We start from the raw sequence: 26866 nt of genomic DNA, 5'->3' as shown, positions 1-26866 counted from the left end.
TGACGGGGGCGGAATAGCGGGTCAGACCGTACAACGAAACGAGCGCCCACACATGATGACGACAGGGTTTATCTTCCGGTGTTGTCAGCGTCATCATCATTTACCCGCGTATGTTGAACACTTTGTTTGGCGGGATTGGGCAGAGAAGAAGTAACCCCGTCGTCCATTCGGTAATAACGACAATATATCACTTTATTGTTGTTCCAGTTCGTGTTGTACGTCGTGAGCTATAAGTTGCTGAGCTTGTTTTAGAAGTTGCTGTATGTTAGCTCGCGGCGTGCCTCAAAGAGACGTTGCGATTCTATGTTTCTAGGTCAATACTATTGCTATGTAATGAATCCGGAGCTCGTGTCAGTTCAGTTGTCTTTCTTGTGGCCTCACTGTTGACCCACTTGCCAGATTATTTCTTATTATCTACTATACATTGTATGCCAGCATGCTGACTACGAGTAGCTAACTGTCTTTATTTAAAACATTCTTGTTTTCTCTTCCCATCAGGAACCATGGAGTTTTTTAGCAGAAAGAAGAAGTCCATCTCCAACTCTCAGGCGGAGCTCTATGGAAATCCTCTGCAGTTCTATGGGCAGCCACCTCTGGAAAACATCTCTCTCACTGAATTTGAGGCTTTAGCTGTGGATCGACTGAAATGTAAGAGCTGGGTCTCATACTCGTTTTTGAGTGTTGACATTTTCAGCAAACAGTGTTTTATCTGCTTTTGTCAAATGCATTTTTGTTGTGTTGGAAAAAAAGACCTGATATTAATGTCTTCTTTTAATGCCACGCAGTGTTAAAGACCGTGGAGAATTTGGGCGTGAGCTGCGTGAAACTGTCAGATCAGTACACAAGAAAACTGGATTCTGAGTCTAAAACCCTGAACTTTGTTTACAGACCTGACACTGTGAGTATGTGTAGCATGACACACTTCAGAGTTTGCCAACGTAGCAGTGCTACATGTACTACCTGTCAACAGTATTAAAGCGTCATCGGAGTTATTTCTTAATGACAGTTCACCAAGTATTGCATGCAGACAGGGCTCAAATTGGCACCAGCAAATGCGGCCCTATGCGGGCAAAACAAAATGCAAATGCGTGGTAAATTTGCTTCACTTACCAGCAAAAAAAGCAGATTACAACAAACAAAGTTAATTCTGAACCCTGCATTCAGGGTCTGGCAACATCTTACCAAGTATCACTGCAATCATCCATCATATGTAGTTAGTTATTTCTGCACACTGTACTCCGTTGTGTTTGAAGTCGCCTTGAATTGTAATCAGATGGCAGTTTATTGGGAACACTAAGCCAAAACCAATATAGACTAATGCAACTCATCTGTACTGTTACACAGGCATGCATTTAAATTATTTAGACCATCTTGTTTACATCAATGGGGACAGGCTAAATAGAAGAAACACCTGTCAGTTAAACCACTACAGTTCAACAGCACCACAAACTACAGTCTCCAAAATTACCATACCGTTGAATAGCTAGTTGTAAACTGGCACCCGGGTGTATATTGAATGGCTTCGCCTATGTATTTAGTCTGAACCATCATTGGTGTTTATGGCTTAGATTGATTCTGTAGTACAGCTACAAATAAGGTCAAATTTACTTGTTAGTATTTTGTGAACATCAAATTATTATTTCAATGGAGACAGAAATACATGAAATGACCATCTTTGGTAAAGTGTATGGATGGAAGTATCAAAAGACAAAATAACTGATCTAAAAGACAGGAGAAATTTAATTGCCATAGCCAAAGTTATCGAAGCATGACTACAGGTATTGTAGACATGACTGTAGTAAAACAGAAAGTATGCATTAACTATTCTGTATTCAATGCCACAAAACTCCATTTAATAAATCTGTCATTTGAATATTACCTCACAACTAAAATTATATCAAACAAGACAAATGTTATGAAGAATTAGAAAAGTGAATTATAAATACTGTACCTGCTTTAACCAATTAAGGATGACAGAAAACCTCAGAATGGACCAAGTGAGTATGAGAAACGAAGAAAGGACCACATCTCCCACTTTATTCTCAGACTCGCCTACTGCCAGACGTAAGTCTCTTTAAAATGTTTGTTGTCAAATAAAATATCATTTAAATGTAACGCAACTGAATAAATGTTTATTTCCACTCAAATTGAAAAGGGAGGATCTGCGACGGTGGTTTATACAACAGGAAGTTGATCTTTTCCGCTACCGCTTCAATAACCTATCTTCAAAGCAAAAGCTTGAATTTCTTCACAGAAATAATCTGCAATATAACACTGTAAGTATGTCTTTATTTAAAAGCCTATTTTATAATTGAATGTACAATTAAAGTGTTAATATTTGCAAAAAAATTACAATATTACTTTGCTCTACGATGCTCTTATTGGTTCACATCTGTGAATGTAAAGGTTTATGATTTGAACAGCATTATCTGAAAGTGTCTGTAAAATATGTATTTATAATACAAATCTTCAAAAATACAAATAAAAACCAACCAAGAAAGGGAAAGCAACATTTGTGTTACATTGCATTGGCACTAGATGGAGCTGTTTGATCGATTTAAAAAGACACATGAATTGTAAGAGTTTCCTTGAATGGTGATTTCAACATTTAAATGTTGAAAGATGTTTTTGGTAAAACAGGAATTGTAAATAATAAGTTGTTAGTTTTATCTTCTCCTTTTTTAGGGAGTCTTTAGACCTAATTAATGAAAGCACCAAGGCAGATTTTCTAAACTAGAGATGAATATTTAAAGGAGAAACAAAATACATCTTATATCCATCAACACATTATGTGTCAAGCAAGGTGGAAAACAACATGTATATGTAATAGATGATGTTTGGTTCCCATGAGCCTCAGCCTTCATTGTATTAACACGGACCCACGATGCCTCTGCAGCTATTCACTGAAATTCATCTTCATTCTCATGAATAACTTTTCAGATTAGTGTCGAGGAGAAGAAGGTTCTGCAGGATAAACTTGTCAACTCCAGTTACACCGTCAGTGGAATCACGGTGGAGGATCAGGACTTCTACAAAGTGAGTTACTCGTCTCTCTTTCCCTCCCTCCAACAAAACATTTATTGTAGAAAGATTATGTGAAGTTTAAAATGTGAACAAACCTCTGGACTTTATTGGGCCTAATCGGTGTTTCGATAGCTAGCCCAGTTTTCATGTATCACGGTGTAAGTTTCAGGAACATTGAGACCGTTTTAATATCACATAATGGATATTCTCATCTCCGTCGGCTCCTTTTTTTATTCAGCTGTCTGAAAACAGACGTACACACCTACACAACATTAAGTCTACTGCTCCAATAACGGACCCGGTTTCCCCATGTCTCACACAGACCTTTTACATCACCTTTCATTAAAAATGGTTTCAAACCTTGTACGACACTGAGCACAGAAGCATATTGGGTCATACATAGATAGTCCGATGATGTAATCCCAATGCTCCTTGTTTAATGGTGACCACGTTACAAGTGACTTACGTGTCATGACATTTACTCCCTTACTTGTTGATTTAGTGCTGCACATGATGGTTATAAATGGTGTGGCCCAGTCACAATGTCACCCCTCGGGCTCCCCTAAGGAATGTTTGATGATTAAACCAGGTGTATGGGTCTTCATGTTCCATCTGAGATATACCAGACTGAACACACGCAGCCTTTTATGTCTTTATAAAGGAAAATGTGGGACAGCTGTCCGACTGAGCAAATAGGGAATTACATGCATGTGAACACATATTACTTGATGTTCAGAGACATCATTCAAAAATGGTCTACAAAATGAACAATGAGGATAATAATGATGTCCTTCCATCTTTTGAAAACTTGAGGGGAACTATCTAGAATTATAGACCAGTGCCCAGAACTTTGTATCTAACCCTTCTTTTCCATGCTGAGATCCAGGATTGCAATTATCCTTGAGGTTTGATAACCTGGTGTGCCTTCTCGACTGCTGCACCTGGTGGTTTGGGTGCTGGTTTCCACCTTCCTCCTGGAGTTGGAGACTTTCCTTGACATTTCAGAGGCAAGTTCCTGTGGGCAGTTCATCCTCAGTCCTCCCTGCTGCTACAGAGAGCCTTTTCAGTTATTGATCCATTCTTGAATGTCAGATTATAGATGTGCGGTAAGCACAATCAAGAGAATTGAAGTTTGTTTGTCTGTCGAGAGATCGGGCTGTCAGACAACACTGTGGTTGATGTAATGAAAGTAACAGACTGGTAATGTTGGCATATGTTTGGGATCACCCAGACAATTTGGTGTCTTCCATGAAAATCACTTTTATTCATCAAATGAATATAAAATATAGTCAAGACATTGACAAGGTTAGAAATAATGATTAATATTTGAAGTATTAATTTTGTTCTACAAACTTCAAGCTCAAAGGAAGGCCAGTTGTATTGCTTATATCACCAGCATAACTGTTTTCAGCTGTGCTAACATAATTGCACAAGGGTTTTCTAATCAGATATTAGTCCGCCCGAAAGGTCGCCTCGGTGTGTTAGTGTGATGTTTTTATTGTTTTCGTTTTAAATACTGTTTTCTGCTGGGATTCCCAGAGCTCTTTCACCAGAGAAGAGCTCTTGAACAACTCCAGCGGATTTACTTCCAACGTTTTTAACTTCTGTGGAGTTACTGGACATTTTGTAAAGGTGTGCTCACCTTAGCCACGTGGTGAAACGCGCGGCGGAGAGGAAGCGTTCGGGGCGCTTATGCGGCTACGAAGCGGGGATCTCGTACAGCGCTGCGGGCATATTTCTCCAACGTCCGCTCACTGTGCAACAAACTGGCGAACTCCAGCTGCTGGTGGGAGAGACAGAGACTTCTCCTCATCCTCCGTTCTGTGTTTCACGGAATCATGGCTTAGTGGCTCGATACCAGACTCTGCGCTCCAGCTCGCTGGCTTCCAGCTGTTCGGCGGACCGGGTCACGGAGCTCTCGGTAAAAAAAAGGGTGGAGGAATCTGCTTTTACCTCAACAACGGCTGGTGCAACGACGTAGCGGTGATTCTACAGCACTGTTCGCGGACCTGGAATCTTTATCATCCACTGCAAACCCTTCTACTCCCCACGTGAGTTCGCTTCATTCATCCTGGCGGAGTTTACATGCCGCCGGGAAGGCGTGAGCAGGCACAACAGACCTCGCTGAACAGATACGGCGTGTGGGCGGACCTTCCGGACTCTTTGGTTATTGTACTGGGGATTTTAACAAAGGAAACCTCAGCCACGAACTCCTAAATATAGACAGTTAATTAAATGCCCTACCAGAGAAGAGCATTCTGGACCACTGCTACACAACAATCAGCAGGGCCTATCACGCCGTCCCTCGAGCTGCACTGGGAAACTCTGACCACGTCATGGTTCATCTGATTCCCTCATACAGGCAGAGACTAAAGCTCTGCAAACCTGTGGTGAGGAAGTTCAAGAAGTGGACCAGTGAGGCTCTGGAGGATCTACGGGCGTGCTTTGACTGTACTGACTGGGATGTCTTCAGGACTGCTACCAACAGCCTGGATGAGTACACAGAGGCTGTAACTTCCTACATCAGCTTCTGTGAGGACAGCTGTATTCCATCCTGCTCCAGGGTGAGTTATAACAACGACAAACCCTGGTTCTGGGAACTCAGGAAGCTAAGACTGCAGAAGGACCAGGCATTCAGGAGTGGGGACAAGGACCTGTACACAGAGTCCAAATACAGGTTTAGCAAGGCGGTGAGAGATGCTAAACGACTGTACTCTGAGAAACTGCAACAGCAGCTCTCAGCAAGCGACTCTGCTTCTGTCTGGAGAGGGCTCAGGCAGATCACCAACTACAAGCCCAAATCACCCCTCCATGAACAATGTGCTTCTGGCAGGCAGGCTAAATGAGTTCTACTGCCGCTTTGAAAGACAATGGAGCAGTCCTGAGACCATCCCCACAGCCCCACCAACAAGCCACAGACCATCAGCCCACCTCCCCAGCCCATCAGGGCTCACACCTTTGGGCACCCTCCATCAACTCAGCGACGCCTCGTCATCCTGGAGAGAGCAGTCAACAGGCTGTTTAAAAGCAGAACCCCGCAAAGCAGCGGGCCCGGACTCCGTCTCCCCTCCACCCTGAAGCACTGTGCGGACCAGCTGTCTCCGGTGTTCACGACATCTTCAACACCTCCTGGAGACATGCCACGTTCCAGCCTGCTTCAAGGCCTCCACCATCATCCCGTCCCCAAAAACCCAAGATCACAGGACTCAATGACTACAGGCCCGTCGCCTGACCTCTGTGGTCATGAAGTCCTTTGAACGCTGGTCCTGTCACACCTCAAGACCATCACCGACCCACTCCTGGACCCCTGCAGTTCGCCTACAGAGCCAACAGGTCTGCAGGCGATGCAGTCAACATAACCCTTCACTACATCCTCCAGCATCTGGACTCCCGAGGAACCTCGCCCAGGATCCTGTTTGTGGACTTCAGCTCTGCCTTCAATTCCATCATCCGTCCCTGTTGCAGGACAAGCTCTCCCAGCTGCACGTGCCCGACTCCACCTGCAGGTGGATCACAGACTTCCTGACCGACAGGAAGCAGCACGTGAGGCTGAAACACGTCTCAGGCTCCCGGACCACCAGCACGGGTTCCCCCCAAGGCTGTGTTCTCTCCCCTCTGCTGTTCTCCCTGTACACCAACAGCTGCACCTCCAGTCAGTCAAGCTCCTAAAGTTCGCGGATGACACCACCCTCATTGGACTCATCTCTGGCGGGGCGAGACCGCCTACAGGTGGGAGACTGACCACCTGGTGACCTGGTGCAGCCAGAACAACCTGGAGCTCAACGCTCTAAAGACAGTGGAGATGGTTGTGGATTTCAGGAGGAATGCAGCCCCACCCCCCCTCTCATCCTGTGTGGCTCCCCGTCGACGCTGTGAGTCCTACCGCTTCCTGGGCTCCATCATCTCCCAGGACCTCAAGTGGGAGCTGAACATCGGCTCCATCTCCAAGAAGGCCCAGCAGAGGATGTTCTTCCTGAGGCAGCTGAGGAAATTCAACCTGCCAGGGAAGATGATGGTACAGTTCTACCGGCCATCGTTGAGTCCATCATCTGCTCCTCCATCACCGTCTGGCACCCTGCAGCCACAGCCAAAGACAAGCGCAGGCTGCAGAGCATCATCCGCTCGGCCGAGAGGGTTATCGGCTGCAATCTGCCTTCCTCCAGGTCCTGTTCACTTCCAGGTCACTGAAGCGGGCCAGAAAGATTGTCGCCGACCCTCCCACCCTGGACACTCCTGTTGAGTCCCTCCCTCGGGAGGAGGCTGCGTCCATCATGACCACGACCTCCCGCCACACCAATAGCTTTTTCCCGGCGGTCGGGCTCATCAATGGACCCGGGACTGACTGACTGTCACCCCAGGACTACCACCTCTTCTTCCACCTTCCTCTCTCCTCCTTCTTCCCGCTCCTTCCTCTTCCTCCTCCTCCCTCTTCCTCCCACTCCTCCTCCCTCCTTGCGTTGATTGTTGTTTGTCATGTCCAAATGTTGCACCTTCCACCAAAAAAAAATCCTCGTTTGTTTGTGAAAACATTCATTCTTTGGCAATAAACCTGTTTCTGATTCTGATTCTGATTCTGATTACTTGTTGATTAAGTGCTGCACATGATGGTTATAAATGGTGTGGCCCAGTCACAATGTCACCCCTCGGGCTCCCCTAAGGAATGTTTGATGATTAAACCAGGTGTGTAATCTCGCCGATTTCATTCCTCTGCTTTTATGGGTCTTCATGTTCCATCTTAAATCCTGAATGTTTCAGTGTAAATGAGATATACCAGACTGAACACACGCAGCCTTTTTTCTCCCGCCTCCAGCTTTAACTGGAAACCTAGTGTGTCACATTGCTATGAATTGTGGGTACAAACGCAGACTCATGTCTTTATAAAGGACTCGAAATGTGGGACAGCTGTCCGACTGAGCAAATAGGGAATTACATGCATGTGAACACATATTACTTGATGTTCAGAGACATCATTTACACATTACAAAAATGGCTCCCACAAAATGAACAATGAGGATAATAATGATGTCCTTCCATCTTTTTGAAAACTTGAGGGGAACTATCTAGAATTATAGACCAGTGCCCAGAACTTTTTATTCAGTTGCATCTTTGCTGCTCAGCTGGTTCTTGGTCTCTGTGAGTATCTAACCCTTCTTTTCCATGCTGAGATCCAGGATTGCAATTATCCTTTGAGGTTTGATAACCTGGTGTGCCTTCTCGACTGCTGCACCTGGTGGTTTGGCTCAGAGGCTTATTGTTTTTCTGCCTCTCCCACGCTCTCATGTCATCATATTCCTGCTTGCTCAGGTGCTGGTTTCCACCTTCCCCTCCTGGAGTTGGAGACTTTCCTTGACATTTCAGAGGCAAATTCCTTCTCTTGGCGCTCTCAAAGTTCCTGTGGGCAGTTCATCCTCAGTCCTCCCTGCTGCTACAGAGAGCCTTTTCAGTTATTGATCCATTCTTGAATGTCAGATTATAGATGTGCCGGTAAGCACAATCAAGAGAATTGAAGTTTGTGGTAGGCAGTAGACCGCCAGGAATTCTGACCCCCTTTTCTTCTAGCCACGGCACGGTCTGTACCAGCCTGTAAATGTGTGTAGAAAACTGTTATTGCCTGTCAAAGACGTTGGTTGTCTGTCGTAGAGATCGGGCTGTCAGACAACACTGTGGTTGATGTAATGAAAGTAACTCTCTGGGTCAGTACTTGGTCACAAAGCAGGGTTCTAGAATCCTAGACTGGTAATGTTGGCATATACACTACCGTTCAAAAGTTTGGGATCACCCAGACAATTTGGTGTCTTCCATGAAAAATCGCACTTTTATTCATCAAATGAATATAAAATATAGTCAAGACATTGACAAGGTTAGAAATAATGATTAATATTTGAAGTATTAATTTTGTTCTACAAACTTCAAGCTCAAAGGAAGGCCAGTTGTATTGCTTATATCACCAGCATAACTGTTTTCAGCTGTGCTAACATAATTGCACAAGGGTTTTCTAATCAGATATTAGTCTTCTAAGGCGATTAGCAAACACAATGTACCATTAGAACACTGGAGTGATAGTTGATGGAAATGGGCCTCTTTACACCTATGGAGATATTTCATTAGAAACCAGACGTTTCCACCTAGAATAGTCAATTACCACATTAACAATGTAGAGAGTGTATTTCTGATTAATTTAATGTTATCTTTATTGAAAAAACTGCTTTTCTTTGAAAAATAAAGTCATTTCTAAGTGATCCCAAACTTTTGAACGGTAGTGTATATATATTTCAATGTCTTTGGGCTGTAGCAGCCACACTGTCAAATTGTCATGTGAAATGTTCCTGCCTGATTTGACAGTTTAATGTGTTTGAGTCTAAAGTTCTCTACTCGCAAAATGAAAAAAGGATTTGAAAATATGATGGTGTGCTACTAAATCTCGAATTTACATTTTTATTCTTCTTGCTGACCGTCAAATGTGTTGAGCTTATGTAAATCATCACACTCCCTTCTTTTAACATCGCTAGAATAAGTGTATATCCTCAGATTGGAGCCAAAATTTAGAGCAACAGGTTGGCCTCAGCATCCTGACATTCACTGTGCATTCAAACACAGTATTAACATCAACATCCCTTGAATGCGTTAATTATTTAAAAATATGTCTTTCTATTTTAAAGGTCCCATTTCAAGATGCCCTGGATCTCGTGCGAACAAGGAAAGTGTACCTCAAAGCAGGCTACGTGTACATCCCTCACCAGGACATCGTCACCATTGTTCTCAACGATTTCCGCACCAAGCTTTCTAAAGCTCTTGCGGTAAGTTGTGTGTCTGTGTGTCCACTTTATGAGCAAATTTGATGATGGGGTCCAGGGCTCATAAAGGCATTGACATGGTCAGCAACAATACTCAGGTAGGCCGTGGCGTTTAAACGATGCTCATTTGGCACAAAGAGGCCCACCGTGTGCCAAGTAAATAGCCCCCTTACCATGACAACACCAGCGGGAACACTTCTCTTAACCCTCCTGTTACCTTAGGGCAGGGGTTCCCAAACTTTTTAGACCACGCACCCCCTTCTACACCCCGACCGGGTTCACGCACCCCCAATCCCCCACACCGTAAAAAAAAAAAAACCGCAACAGAATGCAAGAGTTGTTGACGGGGGGGGGGGGGTGACTTTTTCTTTGCTCGGTCCCGATGCGCGCAGACCGGCGTCGGAGCTCTGTGGCGACTAGGGCTGCAACTAACGATTATTTTGATAATCGATTAATCTGTTGATTATTTTATCGATTAATCGGAGACAAAAACACTGTAATTTTCAACCCTTTATTCAAAACAGGGTCCGTACGGTCATGGAAAACCTGGAAAAGTCATGGAATTTTTAAATGGCTATTAGCAGGCCTAGAAAAGTAATTGAAAAAAATAAAATCCCAAAATATTTGGAAAAGTAATGCAAATTTGTTTTATTCAAATGTTAATTTACACGGTATATATACGGTATGCTTTGGAATTCTCATTGTTATTTTAAATACTACATCTTCTCACTTGTTCATGTATACACAGTTTTCATTTAATGTTTAATCATGGAAATGTGGTTTAAAGTCATGGAAAGGTCCTGGAGATCCACTGGTCAGCATGAACCCTGTTCACTGGTCACCATGGTGATGAACCCTGTTCACTGGTCATGTGGATGAACCTGTCACAAACAGACTGACAGCTTTACTCTCCTGAGTTGGCTATTTATGAGTTAAACGCCTAATACGGTGAGGGGGCGTGGCTTATCTCCGTTGCCTTTCTCCATGGAAAAATATTTTCAGCCATCCGCCACGGAATAAATAACCATGTTCTCTACGTTATACTCTTGTGGAAATGCCACACGACGTGACATGTAGCGCCCTGGAGTCTGGGGTCATAACGTCTCCCGGGCGCGCACTCAGCTCCGTGAATGTCTCCGACTACGTGAAGGACTTCCGCATCCAGCGCCACGTGAGCAGCAGCAGCCAATTAGATTCATCAACAGCGGAGCAGCTCAGCGCTGATTGGCTCTCAGAACGCAGCGTTCAGTCTCTCCTCTCGCTCCGCTCTTGTTTCTCCTGCGCCGCTCTGCGCTCAACTCAACTTTGTTTATACTCCGTGACTTATTGAGCGCCGTAATAATCGCGCGACACAACGAATCGATAATGAAATTCGTTGCCAACTATTTTTATAATCGAATTTTATCGATTCGTTGTTGCAGCCCTAGTGGCGACCACGATCGACGTATTGAGCACCCCTGCATTCAAACATTAAATAGCCGAGAGTTTTTTTCAGCGTAAGAAATACGATGTGTGGCGGGAGTGCGTGAGTTAAGACCGAAATGACACTTGAGAGCCCTGAGAATGTTTAATATTAATTATTACACCATTAGACCACCATTACATTTTTCCTCGCGCCCGAGGTCAACGCACCGGAATCCCTGCCTTAGGGTCAATTTGACCCCATTCAATGTGTAACCCTCCTGTTACCTTTACGGTCAATTTGACCCCATTCAATGTTTAATGTCGGTTTTCTTTCGGGTCAATTTGACCCCAGGCTGTTTTTCACTGTCAAACATATAAGAAATATCAACTTTTTTATATATTTAAAGGGCTATTTAGGTAGTCAACAAACAAACATAAAGTAACTCACACTTAAACTTGGAAAACAATATTAATTCTAATAATTCTCTGGAGGTTTTAATTGCTGGGGTCAAATTGACCTTAAGGGTAAAATATGTCAGTAAATATAAAGGTAACAGGAGGGTTAAACATTGAATGGGGTCAAATTGACCCTCAGGTAACAGGAGGGTTAAGGTGCAACCGTGGTTGTTGGCTTTAGCGCCTTGAGGGGAAACTGGAGAAATGCAGGGTTAAAAGGGTGAGAATAAGTATGTATGCACACATGTGACATGGGGACAGCTCGTATGAAAGGGCTCATTACCCCTGCAGGCATGATTTTTTTTGTTGAAAGGCTTTGGTAGGGGGCCTGTGTAGGCACAATATCGGCATGTTTGTGCATTGCATTGAATGCCCTGAGGGACATGGAACATGATGCTTCGAGGTCCAGAGGCATTCTTTATGAAACATGTGAGGAGACAACCGAGATTCACTTCCATCGTGGGGAAGCATCCCGACTCGGGAACAGGCACAAGCATAAGCAGCGGCACTAATGGTTTATGAATACACTTTTTCCATTAATTAAATGAAATAAATCTACAATACATGCAACTCACAGCCACAGAAGAAATGATCAAATATGACAATTTAAATTGATGTAAATCATCAATTTTCTGATTCTCAACTTTTTAATTTACATAACATTATGTAGATGTGTTCTCACTCAGCATTTCATGTGAATGCTCGTCCTTAAGTAATCATGTAAGCCTCGTGATTATTATTGTGATACTTGGTAGTTATAATAGTGGTGGGAGGTACTCGATCTGATCCATGCTGTCTTCACCACCCAGATAAGAAATATGAAGTATTATATGATGGGTCTCTGAAGAAAACTGCATTTATAAAACTACTTATTATATTTGTATGTGAAATAGTGGAGATTACCATAAGCGTTTGCATAACGGCGTCCACCTTCTGCTCACTCAGGTCACACCACTGCAGATCTTCAGTCAAGTTTGTATTAAGTAGACCTATTTGCTATATTGCAAAATAATATGTATCAGATAATAATATGCCTGCACTAGTCACGCATTGGTCACATGATAGATCATTCAATCCTGTATTTAACATAAAGAAATTTAAATAAATCCAAAAATTAACATTATGACTTGTACGTGTTTAAGTGGACAGGTGTATGTAATGGTGACAATGTTTCTAAAGTATGTCATGCATCATCTTGTCAAAAGAGTGACGAGTCGCATTTCCAAAGCAGATGTTGGAGTCTACCTGGCAGTACGTTGCTTTGTTCTCAGGAAATGATTTGGCAGTTTGTCTGCTTCTGTTGTCCAACCCTTTGTATTTAACTGTGTAGTCACGTTCAATCAGTGTGTTCCCTGTTCATGACGACGCCTGGGTTCTGTTTAGCCAGTGAGCTGAAATGCTTGTTAGCAAATTGGAGCACTCATCTAAAAATCACTGTTGGCAAACTTGTATATGCTCGATTACTAAAAAGACAGTAATGATTTCTGAGATTGCTTGAACACATGGTCTCCATCTGGGGACAGACAGCGGGACCATTCTCCCCAAAAAACATTAGGAAAAACCAATAAAAGGAGCATCTCGGTCCAGTTCTGCCATTCTCCCATTCCCTGGTAATTATCCGGACCACTAATTGATAGAATGGGATAATGCACTAAAACAATTTTGCTTGTAACTGTGCCACTGTGACTGTTTGTGTGTAACTTTAATGGTTATTTACCCCCAATGGGGAACGACAAGGGGACATTGGAAAAAGAGGGGCATTAAAAAGGCATGAAATTGAAAGCTGCTTCTCCATATCACTCAAGTTATTTGTTGGCTGTTCATTTTGGCACAAAACAACCGATGTATTGTGTGGCAGTTCTCGACATGGTTTAGACTGTAGACTTGTGTTTGTTTGCTGATTTGGATTCATGTTCACAAAGCAATTAAACTAAGTAACGCGTCTTGTTTGGGAGGCATGTGCATGCAGCCCGAATCTCTGCTGTAAGGTTCTGACTGAGCTGTGTGTTCACGCTGAGATGGGAACACCAGACGTCAGGAGCAGGGGGGTGAATACCGATTTTTTTAGGATGGGGGTCATATAATAGTGGCTTAAAATTCCTTTTAAAATAATTTGTAAATTGTATTACTTTGGCCTTGTGTTTTATTTACAGTTAGTTCTGCAAAGTCCATAATCTGCAATATTGGGCTCATGTGATGTCCGTCTCATTTGCAGCTGACAGCCCGCTCGCTACCAGCAGTGCATTCTGATGAACGGCTCCAACCGCTCCTGAACCACCTCAGGTAAGCGGCTGGATGAATAACTTTCAGGACTCTGGTTGGAAGAAAACAATTTGGCACCAAAGAACGGCAGCTTGTGGCTGGTTTGAGTAAACCAAATCTGTCCTGGTCGTAAAGTCCAGATGTTTTGGACAGCTGTGTTGCCAGGCTACGCGTGCAGCATCATCGATTCCTGTTACAGTAACTCTGTCTTTAAATAATCAGACTATGCAACATTCCTTCAACTCCTCAGGCACTGGACTGTATTTCTGTATCGGTTGTTGTGTTTGGGTTTCATGCTTTCACCAGTACTTTTTTTTTTTTGTGGATAGATTTCTTAATTCATTTATAACAGATTTATGCAAAGGTGCATTTTCATGGTAAAACTAATAGATTAAATATAGCTCAGCAGACACCCTGGCTTATGCATGCATGCACAAGCCAAATCCAATATCGTTTGTTATCCTGCTTAAAGTTCAACGTCGAGCAAATGAGACGGAGCATGTCAACGGGACTAAGTGAAATTAGTTTTCTTAAGACGGGAATGGTGCAGTAAAGGTTGTTTATCTCGGCGTGTTGAGTTTCAGTACACGCATCAGAAGCCTGTCACTTAAAACGGCATCTTCTTTCATCAGTCCTCGATTGCAATATTTTAAATGTTAACCATCAACAAAAGGTTTGGTAGTTATCATGTTTCCAACGCGGGAGCATTGGCCCTCTCGTGCTGTCGGGAGCTGCTCCGTCACCCCAGACGGACGTAGCGACAGAGGAGGCTGGTGTACCTAGCGGTGCTGAGGGGAAGCAGCAGAAAGATAAAGCTGAGTGAAGGTGAAAGTACCGTATGGACAATTTATTTCAGCCTCAGTCCATGGACTGTTCTCCTCCACAGCGCTCTGCTAGCAGCACACGTTAAGATCCAACTCAAGCGTCCGAACCAAGATGCAGAAATCTGCCGTCTCCAGTAATCTGTTAGGAATCGCAATTCAAACCACCTCCAAATGTGGTTTCAAAGTCATCGATTTAAAAAATCTCCTGATAGCGGCGCAGCAGTTTTACATTTATTTGATAGATTACAGGGGATGTTTTTTATTTACTTAAAAAAAAAATGGTGTCCAGTCGAAAGTGTCGGTTCATATTTAGATTACATTGTGTGAACAAATAAATAATCAGATTTCATGGCAGCCGTGATTGCTCATAAAATGGAATTATCTTTCACAGTCCTGATGTGTTTTGCGTTCTTGTTTCAGTCATGCTTATGTGGGGCAGGACTACAGCATCCAGAAGAATGTGGGGAAAATCTCCTTGGAACAAATCGATCCAGTAAGTTTTATTGACCATCTATTCCTGAAATGTCAAGTCAAAGTTTCCATTTCCCCCGGGGGATGGGTGCTGTAATGGTGTAGAAGGGCTGTAAAGTTATTCTGGTGGTACAGTGCTAGGAATGAAAAACGTACAACGTTAAAGTCAGCCAATCAGCTCACAGTATGTCACATGTGCCCCATAGAAACATATGTTAGTTACAATATAAGAGTATATTCACATGGATTGCAGTAGTCCATATCTGCATGTTTGTCATTATTGTCGTCTGCCTCCAGCTTTCTGGAAAGTCGTTCCCGCTCTGCATGAGGCAGCTCCACCAGGCCCTCAGAGAGAACCACCACCTCCGCCACGGCGGTCGCATGCAGTACGGCCTCTTCCTCAAAGGTGTCGGCCTCTCCCTGGAGCAAGCGCTGCAGTTCTGGAGGTCAGAGTTCATAAGAGGCAAAGTGGATTCGGACAAGGTAATGCAGACCACATGAATGCTATATTATGTTTTAAGTTATTACTTTTGACTGCTGAACGTCTTGTTAAATGGGAAGGACTGCCGGCTCACACACACATGCCACTGGAACTTTGGATCAACCGTTGGCAAGGGCAGTGTTTCCCATGAATTACGAAGGCTGTGGCAGCCCGCCAAAGTCCATTTTAGCCCGCTATATTTTCATAATGAACCAAACACATTTTTACACTTCTCAATGGGCTGGCTAGCTGTCTCCGGGCATATTTTCACAACATGGGTGCAGTGAGCTTCTCTTAGACAGTTATTTTAGATTATACACCCAACTTTAAACAACATTACTTTTTAAAACGAATTCAATATTTTGTTTTTAAAAGCAGTTTGGTTTTGAAAGGCCTTTCTAAATATAAAACCATATAAAACAGAGTTTTGTTGTTTTATATTTCCCTGGTAGCATTATTTGTATGCACTCAGTACTGTGTAGAGGCTAATGAAGACTTGAGTGTTTGTAGTTTCAGGTATTGAGAGAGAGAGTAAAGACATTACAATTTGTTTAGCATGAAAATAATTATTTATCTTTATGTGAATGGAGCACAAAAGGGACAAGTGACAGTTCAGATAGAATGTATTATGGTATTGATTCACATTATTAGATATTTGTATATATATATATGAGTATATTTTTCAATTTAAGTGTGTGAACTACATTCTGTGGTAATACAAAATTATTATTATTATAAAAAACTAATGATACACAATTAATTCATTTTTACAAGCAACTAAAACTAGTTTTTTAGATCAATCTGCTAATTTAGAAAATAACTGGTAGATCAGTAAATAAAAACGAAAATAATTGTTAGTGTTAGCCATAGTCAGTTTATTTATCTAACATACAAGTCATGGCAGCTGTTAACCCTTGTGTTGCCTTAGGGTCATTTTGACCCGAATCAATATTACACCCTCCCCCCGCCTTAGGATTAATTTGACCCCATTCAATGTTTAATGTCGGTGTTCTTTCGGTAGTCAACAAACATAAAGTGCCTCACACTTAAACTTGGAAATTGAACCCAAAGGGTAAAATATGTTAGTAAATATAAAGGTAACAGGAGGGTGAAACATTGAATCGGGTCAAAATTACCCAAAGGCGGGGGGAGGGTGTAATATTGATTCGGGTCAAAATGACCCTAAGGCAACACAAGGGTTAAGCTAGAGAGGCTGTACAATTGGCTATCATTCACCAATACTGCAGCTCCCTGTCTGTTTCTTTTACAGCTTCACCATTCAATTCAGTTTATTTTTTAGAGCCCAATATCACCAATTACAAATTTGCCTCAGAGGGCTTTACAATCTGTACACATAGACATCCCTGTCCCAAAACCTCACATCGGATCAGAAAAACTCCCAAGAAATAGAAAAAACGTTTTACAGGGAAAAAAGGGAAGAAACCTTGAGGAGAGCAACAGAGGAGGATCCCTCTCCAGGATGGACAGAAGCAATAGATGTCATGTGTACAGAAGGAATCATTACAGAGTTATAACACATTCAATGAGTATGACAGAGTATGAATAGTTGGTAGTAGGCATGGACCACTTCCAGATCTCCATGATCCATCAGACAGATGGAGGTAGAGAGGAGGAGTGGGCGGGGCATCAGCAGTGCCGTGGCATCAGACCCAGCCAGGTCCAATGGAAGGAAGCAGAGGAAGCAGAGTTAATAATGTGCAATGGAGAGATGAAAATTCATCCATAAGGAGAGAGAGAAGAGGAGAGAGGTGCTCAGTGTATCCTAAACGTCCCCCAGCAGCCTATAAGCCTATAGCAGCCTGTCTAGAGGCTGGACCAGGTGAACCTGATTCAGCCCTCTAACTATCAGCTCTGTCAAAGAGGAAAGTCTTAAGTCTACTCTTACATGAGGTGACTGTGGACTTCCTCTTGGACTGGAAGTGGAAGCTGGTTCCATAAAAGAGGAGCTTGATAACTGAAGGCTCTGGCTCCCATCCTACGTTTTAAGACTCTAGGAACCACAAGTAGCCCCGCATTTAGCGAGCCCAGCTCTCTAGTGGTGCAATATGGTACTACAAGCTCCTTAAGATATGATGGAGCATCAAGGCTTTGTAGGTTAGGAGAAGAATCTTAAATGTGATTCTTTATTTTTTAGGCAGCCGGTGCAGAGCAGCTAATACAGGAGTAATGTGATCTCTTTTCTTATTTTCACGAGGAGCACTTCATATCCAAATTAATGTTGGATGTTTCAAGTCTAATCACTATCGCTGTTTTTATCATTTACATTTCGTAATTTACTTTTGAAAAGTAAAAGCTTATGTAAATAGTGTGCTTCTGACTATCCATCTGACCTGCAATGATAAACACGGCTTAATCTCACACACAGTGTGATGCATTTTCGGGCGCTCATCAAAAGATGCAGTTTTTATAGGGTGAGTGCCAAGAAATCATCTAATTGTGAGTAACAGAGACAGCCAGTGCAGTAATCTGGCAGTGTTGCATCTGGTGGGCCTTGATCCCGAGCCGTGTTGTCTTTGAGATAATATTTGTAGTAGGAGGTCACATGGCTGCCATGTCTCTCCAGGCAGTCTGATCTCTTTCCAGCTAGACAAAGCATCCTGGCATAACGCTGGGAGATCTTGAGCCTCTACAGTAGTTGGTAAAAGGCAGAGTTATATAATATATAGTAATGTATCATAACTAAAGTGAATGAGATGCTAAAGCGGTCCCAAAATCCTCAGCGAACATGTTTTACTTTTTTATTTTTTATTCTCTAACTGGAAAAACCTTTCAATATGATCTCCCAAAAAGCAAAACATCAAAGTCAAGGCCTACACAAGTGTACTGTATCAATAATAATGAACCTCAATATATTCTGTCCAGGTTGTTCCAAACTCCCAAAAAACATCTCTCATATTTCTCGATGGGGGTCCTGCACAATCTTCCCAGTTAACCCTTTTGTTATCTGTACGGAGCTCATGTGCAAGCCTGACAAGGACCCGGCATCTAAAAATAATGTCCTTGTATAATTGTAAAAATAAGTATCCTGCATGTTTGCCTATTTATTGCAATGGCCAGCTGCATTTAGGACGAGGGGAAATACTGGAAGGGGAAATAATACTGAGAACTAAGAAGGCTGCATTAATTATCTGAGAACAAAACAAAAACATCACCACTAATTTGTGGAGCTCTCTAAAATGGTTTCGCTCTGCAGCAGAATACGTTTGTAGGTCAGGAAAGTTATTTTTGAGTTGTTTACTCGCTAAAGATTTAATTCAGAAAGGTTTTTGAGTGCAGACATTAAGTTAAAACATCTAAAGATCTCCCGTTGCTCGTTGTGCGGTTTTGTCACTGACATCACTGAACGCACATTTCTAGAATCTAGACAAATAAAGCAGTCGATCTATCCTGCCTTTGATCTCTCCTGTCCCAGGATCTGCTGTTGGCCCCCAGTGAGAGCCTCAAGGCAACGACAGTACTTTAAATAAACAAAATCCCTTTTGGTGCCCCATTTCTGAGGTGGCTCGGTTCCCAGAGAAGGCCCGGTGAGCTGTGCACAACGCTCCGCTCTTGTTCCGCAGCTGACAGATCGCAGCTCTCACAATGATGGATGTGTTAAGTCGGAGACCGCACCGCGTGGCATGCGGCCCAGAGCCGGCTCATTAGCATGCGAACGGGCGCGGAGGGACAAGATGCGCGGCAGTGATGCCGAGAGAGGCCTGGAGGAAGAGGAGATGTAATATTAGACTCGGGGGGGGGGGGGGGGGCAAATTGATGAAATCAACTTGATCTATCCATTTGTTTTGCCACAGAAGTTAGCCCATTGGTTGAGAGGAGTGTCAGTTGGAAGCAAACGTCAGTGTGTTGCGTTGCCCTCGGGTGGGACTGCTTTGGAACTGCTTGTTTTACAGATGTTAACTTCAGGTTAATTAATTTCCACTAACTGACCCCATTTTGCCTTTTATTGCTTTGTTCGTTCTTGGGGTTTTTCCAACAATGGACGTTTTTTATCCGATGACACTTTATATTACCTGCTGTAAAGTTTGGTTATAAATGAACACCATGTTATTTATTTCTATGAATTATGACTTAATGGTTTGTAAGTAGCCCCCAGCTCCCTCTGGGACCCTGCTTACAAAATGTTTTTACCCGGGGTCAATTGACCCCCAAATTAAAAACTCCAGAAAATTATTAATGTTTGTTTGTTGACTACCTATATAGCCCTTATAAATATAAAAAAAAAGTTTATTTTTTTATATGTTTGACAGTGAAAAAAAAACAAATAAATTAACCCAGAACACCGACATTAAACATTGAATGGGGTCAAATTGACCCTAAAGGTAACAGGAGGGTTAAAATGTGTTTGTTCTTTTGTCTTTTTTTAGAAAGTCCATGAAGTACAACTACAAGACAACTTTGTTAACTAGGAATTCATTGGGACTCTAGCGAAGGCTTTACTAGTTCAGCACTTCGACATTGATGATTCCAATTAGGTAAACATAACATTGGCCGATGCAGTATCTAGTATAAATGATTGAAAATAAGAAATCTAGAGAATTGCACTTCGTTTAACTACTTATGCAGAATTTTGAAGTTGGACAATTGGTATTTTCTTTGCACACAAATACCAAGTGAATAAATTGCTCAGATTAGCTCATCACAGATCCATATTGCTCTTGGCTGATTGGTAATAGAAATACCAAAGAAATGTGATCATTTAGAAATGGTTACATAGTTTTGGCACTAGAAAGTGCTGACATGTTACTATTCAACTGTAAAACATCCCACCAGTAACCTCTCTAACAATGAATTTGACAGCAGACATGGTGACCTCATGGCACACGTGTTGGTGGTGACATCATCAATGGCACTGGTCTATTAAAGTGAAGTTCACGTTACAGTGTTCAATACGGTCAGGTGATCAGTTGCTTGCCGTCTTGAGATCGGGAAACTTGAAGGCGTTGCGGTTTTCCCACTACACGACAGACCGGGAACGCACGAGAAGATGTTTCATCGGGAGGAGTCCAGGATGAACTCTCCAAACACGTGCAGGACGTGACCCGGGCGGAGTCACATCATGGCCCGTTTCCTCTCGTCTTTACGACTATCCTCTGTGTAGATCAGCCACTGTATTATGTGTATTTATTTTTCAGTCGAGGTGCAACAGAGAGCAGGTCGGGCTTTTATCCTGCCCCTCATTGGCTTCAGGCTCCCCGACGAATCCAGGTTTTTACAGAACGTTCAGGCTTTTATTGGGAAGCTCCCAAAACCGTGAGTGAGGTGAACATCTGGACTGAAGTCGAGTAGTGGGAACTAAGCTTGAACCAGAACCGTGAGCCAGCATGCACAACACCAGGACACTGAAACCGAAGCAGCCAATTCAGCCGTCATGATTGCACAACAATAGATCCAACTTATAAAACAGAAACGAATGTTGTGTTTTTTTCCCTAATGACGCGAAGCTCTTTTACTGAGTGAGCTGCACGGTGAAGCTGTCGGGGTGCAGCAGCTCACTGTTTTAGGGACTGTGCCATTCTAATCTTCACCTTTTGGTTTAAGAAGTCTCCCTGTCCTTGTCGTCTTTCTGCAACATCAAACTTCTTAACTTGAGCACACATGCAGTACTTTAGAGTCCCTCACATTTTCATTGTGTTTGGGTTCTGATAAAGCCCGCAGAGCAGATTAAAATACGACGAATTTAATGGTATTATATATAAGAGGAATTGGAGCTGCAGGCACATCAGTCACTATGGACTGACTGAGCTTAAGAAGCCAAGCCAAGTTTACACACATGCGCACACACACACATGTAATCCCTTTGATTGTGTCCTATTTCTCTGTCTCATCGCCTCAGGTTTTTGTGAATGTGTCCTCGAGTGTGGGGCGACGTTATATTGAGGAAGCCCCATGAGCCGCTCTAATGCAGCGTTGTGATTAGGCGCTCTACTGTCATGTTTATGTTCTCCCTCAGTTTGGAGGTCAGCTGTGTTATATATTATATCCAGGATTATCTGAAGTGTGGGCTGAACTGTAGGAATACGGGCAGAATATATTTGGAGGAGTTGCATTCAATCCAACTAAAAACAAACTGCCAGCTGCTGTGTACAACATCTGATTCTGAGGGGATGTGAATCCTGTTTTTGAGGACAAATGAAATGTCCTAAGAAACCGATAATGTCTGTAATCTATTTCTGGTTAATCTCAGGATTTAAGAAAGAGTTTCTCCATAATCTGTTCATGTGAAATCATGTGTTTATTTTCCATTTTTAGAATAAAAAAGAAGAAAAGTCAGGCCACATCAGCGTGTCACGTTTGGTATTTTATTTCTTTGTATCACTTTTTTTCCAAACACATAGGATCTTTTTATGTCCTAATTATTTCAAAACATACATATCAAACACAATTTAGTGCCAGAGCAGTTCTGAGATCAGTTTTAATAGAGTAGGGGGGGGAGGGCTTAAATCAGGAAAAAGCCTCTTGAATCCCCCGACGCTTTACATAACTACTATTTGATTTATTGTACTTCAAGAAGACTTTATGGATCCGTGAATTGCCGCTGCAGTGTCACATTCGCAAGTTCAAGGGTTTTATTGCAACATTTCTGTGTTCTGATGGGAGCCGTCATTGTGGTTGTGTTCTGCTACTGATGGAGGCACTGTTTGCATTTTACTGTTTGAGTCCCTGTAAATCAGTTTTAATGGTTGCACATGAGCTCTGTACATATAAAAGAAGTTCACTGTCGTATGACCCCCATCAAAAAGTATGATGGGATTTCTGGTTAGGAACAACCTGGGCAGAAGATGTTTTTTAGGGATCATATAACCTTTTTCTTAGCTATAATATCAGTGATTCGCATAGCGTAGTTTGACTATAAGACTATTCTCAACCAAAAGGTCAGGCCTTTCCAATGGGCCATACAATATTGAGATGAAATGAGGGGACAAAAAACTTCTGAAACCTTTTTTTCAAATTGAATAATGGATTCTTTATGACGGGGAACTACGTGACATCACCAGAGATACTTGTCTTTGCTGAAACATGTTGGCATCTGAAATGTGACAAGAGGCCTCAGCTTTACTGTAACTATAGCTGTCAAATTTAGTGGATAAAAAAAAGGTTCAACACTTTCCTTTTGAAATGTGGAGTAGTTGTATAGTAGTTTAAAATGAAGAGTCTGAGTCTGTGAACAATAATAATAATTGAAGTGCTACACCGTGAGATAGGAATTGTGGGCCCATTGCAGGAAAGGTCCTAAATGTTTTTCTTTCTTTTTTTAGACATCCTCTTCATATTACATATTGTGAATTTTTTCTTGATTTTCTTTAAAAAGAATAAATGCATGTAAAAATCATTAAAAAAATTGAAATATATTGCAATCCTTTTTTATATTTTTATTTTATATTTTTATATATGCAACAGCTTAACAGCTAGCTCTAAAAAAATAAAAATCTAAAAAAAATTATTCAAGTAAAATTTAAAAAAAAAAAGTAAAATATATAACAGCTCAAGAAGTCAACAGAAGAGTGTTTTGAAGGCTCAGAGTTAATTAGACAAGTGTTTTTGTTAATAATTCTATTTATACCTTTATTTTTTTGATATTATATTATAGATTATTTGATATTTTTTTTTTTAAGCTCTTATGGTTTCAGCCCATAATAAATAATAAAAAAAACATAATTAATATTTGATTTGTAATGAAATGAGAATGCATGACATTTTTGTTTTTGTAATTGCATTGCAGAAAATAAAGAACTTCATCACAATATTCTAATTTTCTGAGACAGTCCTGTATATCAAAGTACTCTGCGGGACAAGGGTCAAAAGCAATTAGAGGGGAAAGAATATCCATAATTCAGCTATGTCAAGTGTGACAACGCCTCTACAGCAGGTTCCCTCTAATGGCTCTATATTTCATGGAGGAAAACACCCTGTCAGAACTGACGTGATGTATGACGATGTCGCTTTGCACCCCAACCTTGTCCCTCTTAAACTCTCATCCTCACTAATGCCTTTGCCATCTCTCTCTCTCTGTAGTTTGACAAAGCATATGCCTACAGCATCCGCCACATGTTCGGCAAAGAAGGCAAGCGAACAGACTACACCCCCTACAGTTGCATGAAGGTGATTTTATCAAACCCACCGAGCCAAGGGGACCACCATGGTGAGTTGATGGCTGTTGGATGAAGCCGTTACCCACGTGATGAGCCACTCAACGGCCATGATCTGGCTTTCTAGTTAAAGTGCGTTACATTGAAGCTGTGACTCAACTGATTGTGGGGATTGCATGTAAACTCTAAATGCAGAGATTTGAATGACACAGTTAACTGTTAAGTTATATTTTCATTTTGTTTAATCCATTTAATGTTTTTGTTTGTAGGATGTCCTTTCCGTCACAGTGACCCGGAGCTGCTGAAGCAGAAGCTCCAGGTCTACAAAGTGTCTCCCAGTGGGATCACTCAGGTGGGTCGAGGGTGGGCCTCTCAACCACTGTCTGCTTATAACTGAAGACGTATAACTGCATGTTGTCCACTTGTTTGTAAAACATATGTATGTTTTATAAAAAGGCATTTATTAGTTTCTGAAATGACCCCAAACACCTGCATTGCTGAATTTTCTCTTTAACCTAGCTTGCCTCCCACTTTGAAAACCTCTGGTTTAGGGAACACACAGGAAGTATATTTCACAGGTTAAGTAAAAAGTTGGACCCGCTGGTGGCGCTAGATGAACATTCAGGATCACCAAAGAGATTAGAATTCATCAATGAATGTCTGGACAACATGTCATGGCACAGAAATGCATGTCTGAACATTATTCTGATGCTATCGTCTCAGGATCTCGTCCCACAGTCGTGGCTCATTTCTGAAAGCGCTGAAATGTAAAGATAGTGGAGACTGTGATCACGCGTCTCGTGGATGTTCGGCGTGCCGTTTCCTAATCCCCTAAAAGCCTTCCAGTCCAGAATAAAGCTCACTAACTGGAGGAGAAGCACTAAGTGAAGTGAAGTATCACACCAGTGTGATAGTTCTTTCCTTTTGAGGAAAAATACCAAAAGTCACAACACCGCGAGTGTTTGCCCTTTTTTAATGTGAGTTTTGTCTGCATTTTTAAAAATGCTCCTGGTATTCCATTAAACAAAATAATAAAAACTACATCATTTGGCAAAAACTAAGTACATCTCATTACTGATCTCAAACCATCCCTGGAGTCGAGCATGCTTGTAGCTGTATTGCCTTCATGAGTATAAGGAATAATGAAGGAGCCAAAAACAGGCAGATTCCACACAAGAGTGTCTCTTAGCGAGTGCCAAAGACATTTATCCTAAAATGCCGTTGCTAACACAACAGTGCTTTTAGTTATACTCGAAGATTATGAGAGTTCTTCAAAGTCCCGGGCTTCAGAATAGCTGCTCGCATCTCTTTTTAGCTTTGAAGAGTTTCAGAAATCCAGAAAGAAAAGAAAATAGGAAGATGAACGATAATGTGAAATCACTGCGGTCATCATGATTCATGAGTGACGTCTGCGTATGATGACCAAAAGTAAACTAATTTGAACCCAGGGTCTCCTATTCCATCCATTTTGAATTCAGGGCTGCAAAAATACAGCATGTCGACATAATCGTCTGTAAATGCACTCGGCACCTACAGTTCAACAGGTTGGAGAAGAAAATAGTCCCATTGTCTTCATTTCTTTCTACCTTCTTATTGCAGATCCTGGAGCTGGTTAAAGGGATGCACTTTCAGCTGGCGTGCCAGAAGTACTTTGAGCTGACACACAATGTAAGTGCAGATTTAATTTGAATCAGGGGGGGGTCCTTGGTCCTTGGTCTTTACTTCCCCTGCAGGAATTCTCTGTCGAGACCCAGAACTGTCTTCGCCTCCACCATCAGCTGCCTGTCATAGCCACTTAATTTGTATGGGTTTATTATAGCATTTACATCGTTTTAGTTCCCCATGGACACTTGTTTAATATAATCTGTTTTTAGTTTGGATGCTTGAGTCATCGTCCCTTTCAGTCACACTCACGGTCCTCGTCTTGGAGAAGCAGGGTCTAAAAAAGGAACCAACGTCTTAAACTCAGTCTATTTGCGTGTGACTTTAAATGCAGGACATTCAGCCGAGTTTGGTGCAACGTTTTTGGCACACCCCTTTTTTAGGGGAGTTGGATGAATCATTATATTAACTTGAATGTGTGTTTAGTATGTATGATATTTTAAATACAAGTTTATCTATGTTGTGTATTATATGTATTGATCAACAACCCTTTAGGCCCTATGGAGATGCATTGTCATATTTTTTTATCCCAACATAATTGCCCTTAAAATACATCACAATTATTTTTAGAATAATAATTATTATTAATTATTTTCTTCACTTGTGGTTCAACAGAAAGAAACGCAGAATGAAATGACTGCTTACCAAATGTAACTTTGAAAATGTCATTTCAACATTTACTCAAATTTAACATTTGTGAAAATTGTTTTAACAAATGGTGGAAACTGAATAGCGTAGGAAGAGCCTTTGACCGAGTTAATTGATTCACAGTTTTTTTTCATGAGTGATTTAGACCTTTCCTCTTTTCCCTGAATTAGAGCGCTCATTTGGCCATGAGAGCCTGCTGTCTCATCGTTGTTAATAAATTACCATTCCACATCGTCCCCGATGAAGCAGATGTTACATAACCATCTCATCAAAGATGACATCACATTTCATTAATCACTCAATCCACTACCAGCCTGCCTCTCCTGTGAGAACTATGACTACGATTCTGATTCCCTTTTGTGCGTCCTCTCCTTTTTGCAGATTGAGGACGCCACTTTCTCGCTGAATCACCCCAACCAGTACTTCATCGAGAGTCAGAAGGTGTTGGGCGGAGGCAAGGACATAAAGCGAGAGACGGACGCTCCACAGAGGTCGCAGGAAGCTTCGGCCTCCAGAGGAACCGGTGCAGCTGGAGAGTCGGCAGCAGACACCTCCCAGGCTTCGGATGAGAAGACGGAGGACCTGGACTCCTTCTTTCAAGATGCTTGATTTTAATTGTAATTTTTCTGTGAGGACGGCAGTTAGCGTTGGTACTTAAAATAACTTTAGCTGAATCTGGCTTTCGAAGCCACTGTACATGACATGTTAAGAAATAAAGTCGCATATCATTCA

At 42.0% G+C, this 26866-nt stretch overlaps 1 protein-coding gene across 1 annotated transcript; it reads left to right on the top strand.

Annotated features, from left to right (window-relative positions):
* The first annotated feature begins 87 nt into the window (after positions 1-87).
* Positions 88-26866, top strand: prim2 (DNA primase subunit 2). The gene is made up of 14 exons (XM_056435947.1): positions 88-170; positions 499-648; positions 786-898; positions 1970-2064; positions 2156-2276; positions 2941-3036; positions 9684-9821; positions 13894-13961; positions 15185-15257; positions 15533-15718; positions 23751-23877; positions 24094-24176; positions 25424-25492; positions 26516-26866. The coding sequence occupies exons 2-14, from the start codon at positions 504-506 to the stop codon at positions 26741-26743; spliced, it is 1542 nt and encodes a 513-aa protein (XP_056291922.1). The 5' UTR covers positions 88-170; positions 499-503; the 3' UTR covers positions 26744-26866.

This window comes from Pseudoliparis swirei, chromosome 17, assembly GCF_029220125.1.
Source record: "Pseudoliparis swirei isolate HS2019 ecotype Mariana Trench chromosome 17, NWPU_hadal_v1, whole genome shotgun sequence".
Classification (NCBI taxonomy): domain Eukaryota; kingdom Metazoa; phylum Chordata; class Actinopteri; order Perciformes; family Liparidae; genus Pseudoliparis; species Pseudoliparis swirei.
Note: the sequence above shows the minus strand (reverse complement) of the source record. Positions and strands in the feature narration are given on the sequence as shown.

Excerpts from the sequence above, each read along its gene's own strand:
- prim2 (XM_056435947.1), top strand. The coding sequence starts at position 504 with ATGGAGTTTTTTAGCAGAAAGAAGAAGTCCATCTCCAACTCTCAGGCG. Across the intron at positions 899-1,969 it reads TTGTTTACAGACCTGACACT|GATGACAGAAAACCTCAGAA; the intron begins GTGAGTATGTGT and ends TAACCAATTAAG. Across the intron at positions 13,962-15,184 it reads CCGCTCCTGAACCACCTCAG|TCATGCTTATGTGGGGCAGG; the intron begins GTAAGCGGCTGG and ends TTCTTGTTTCAG.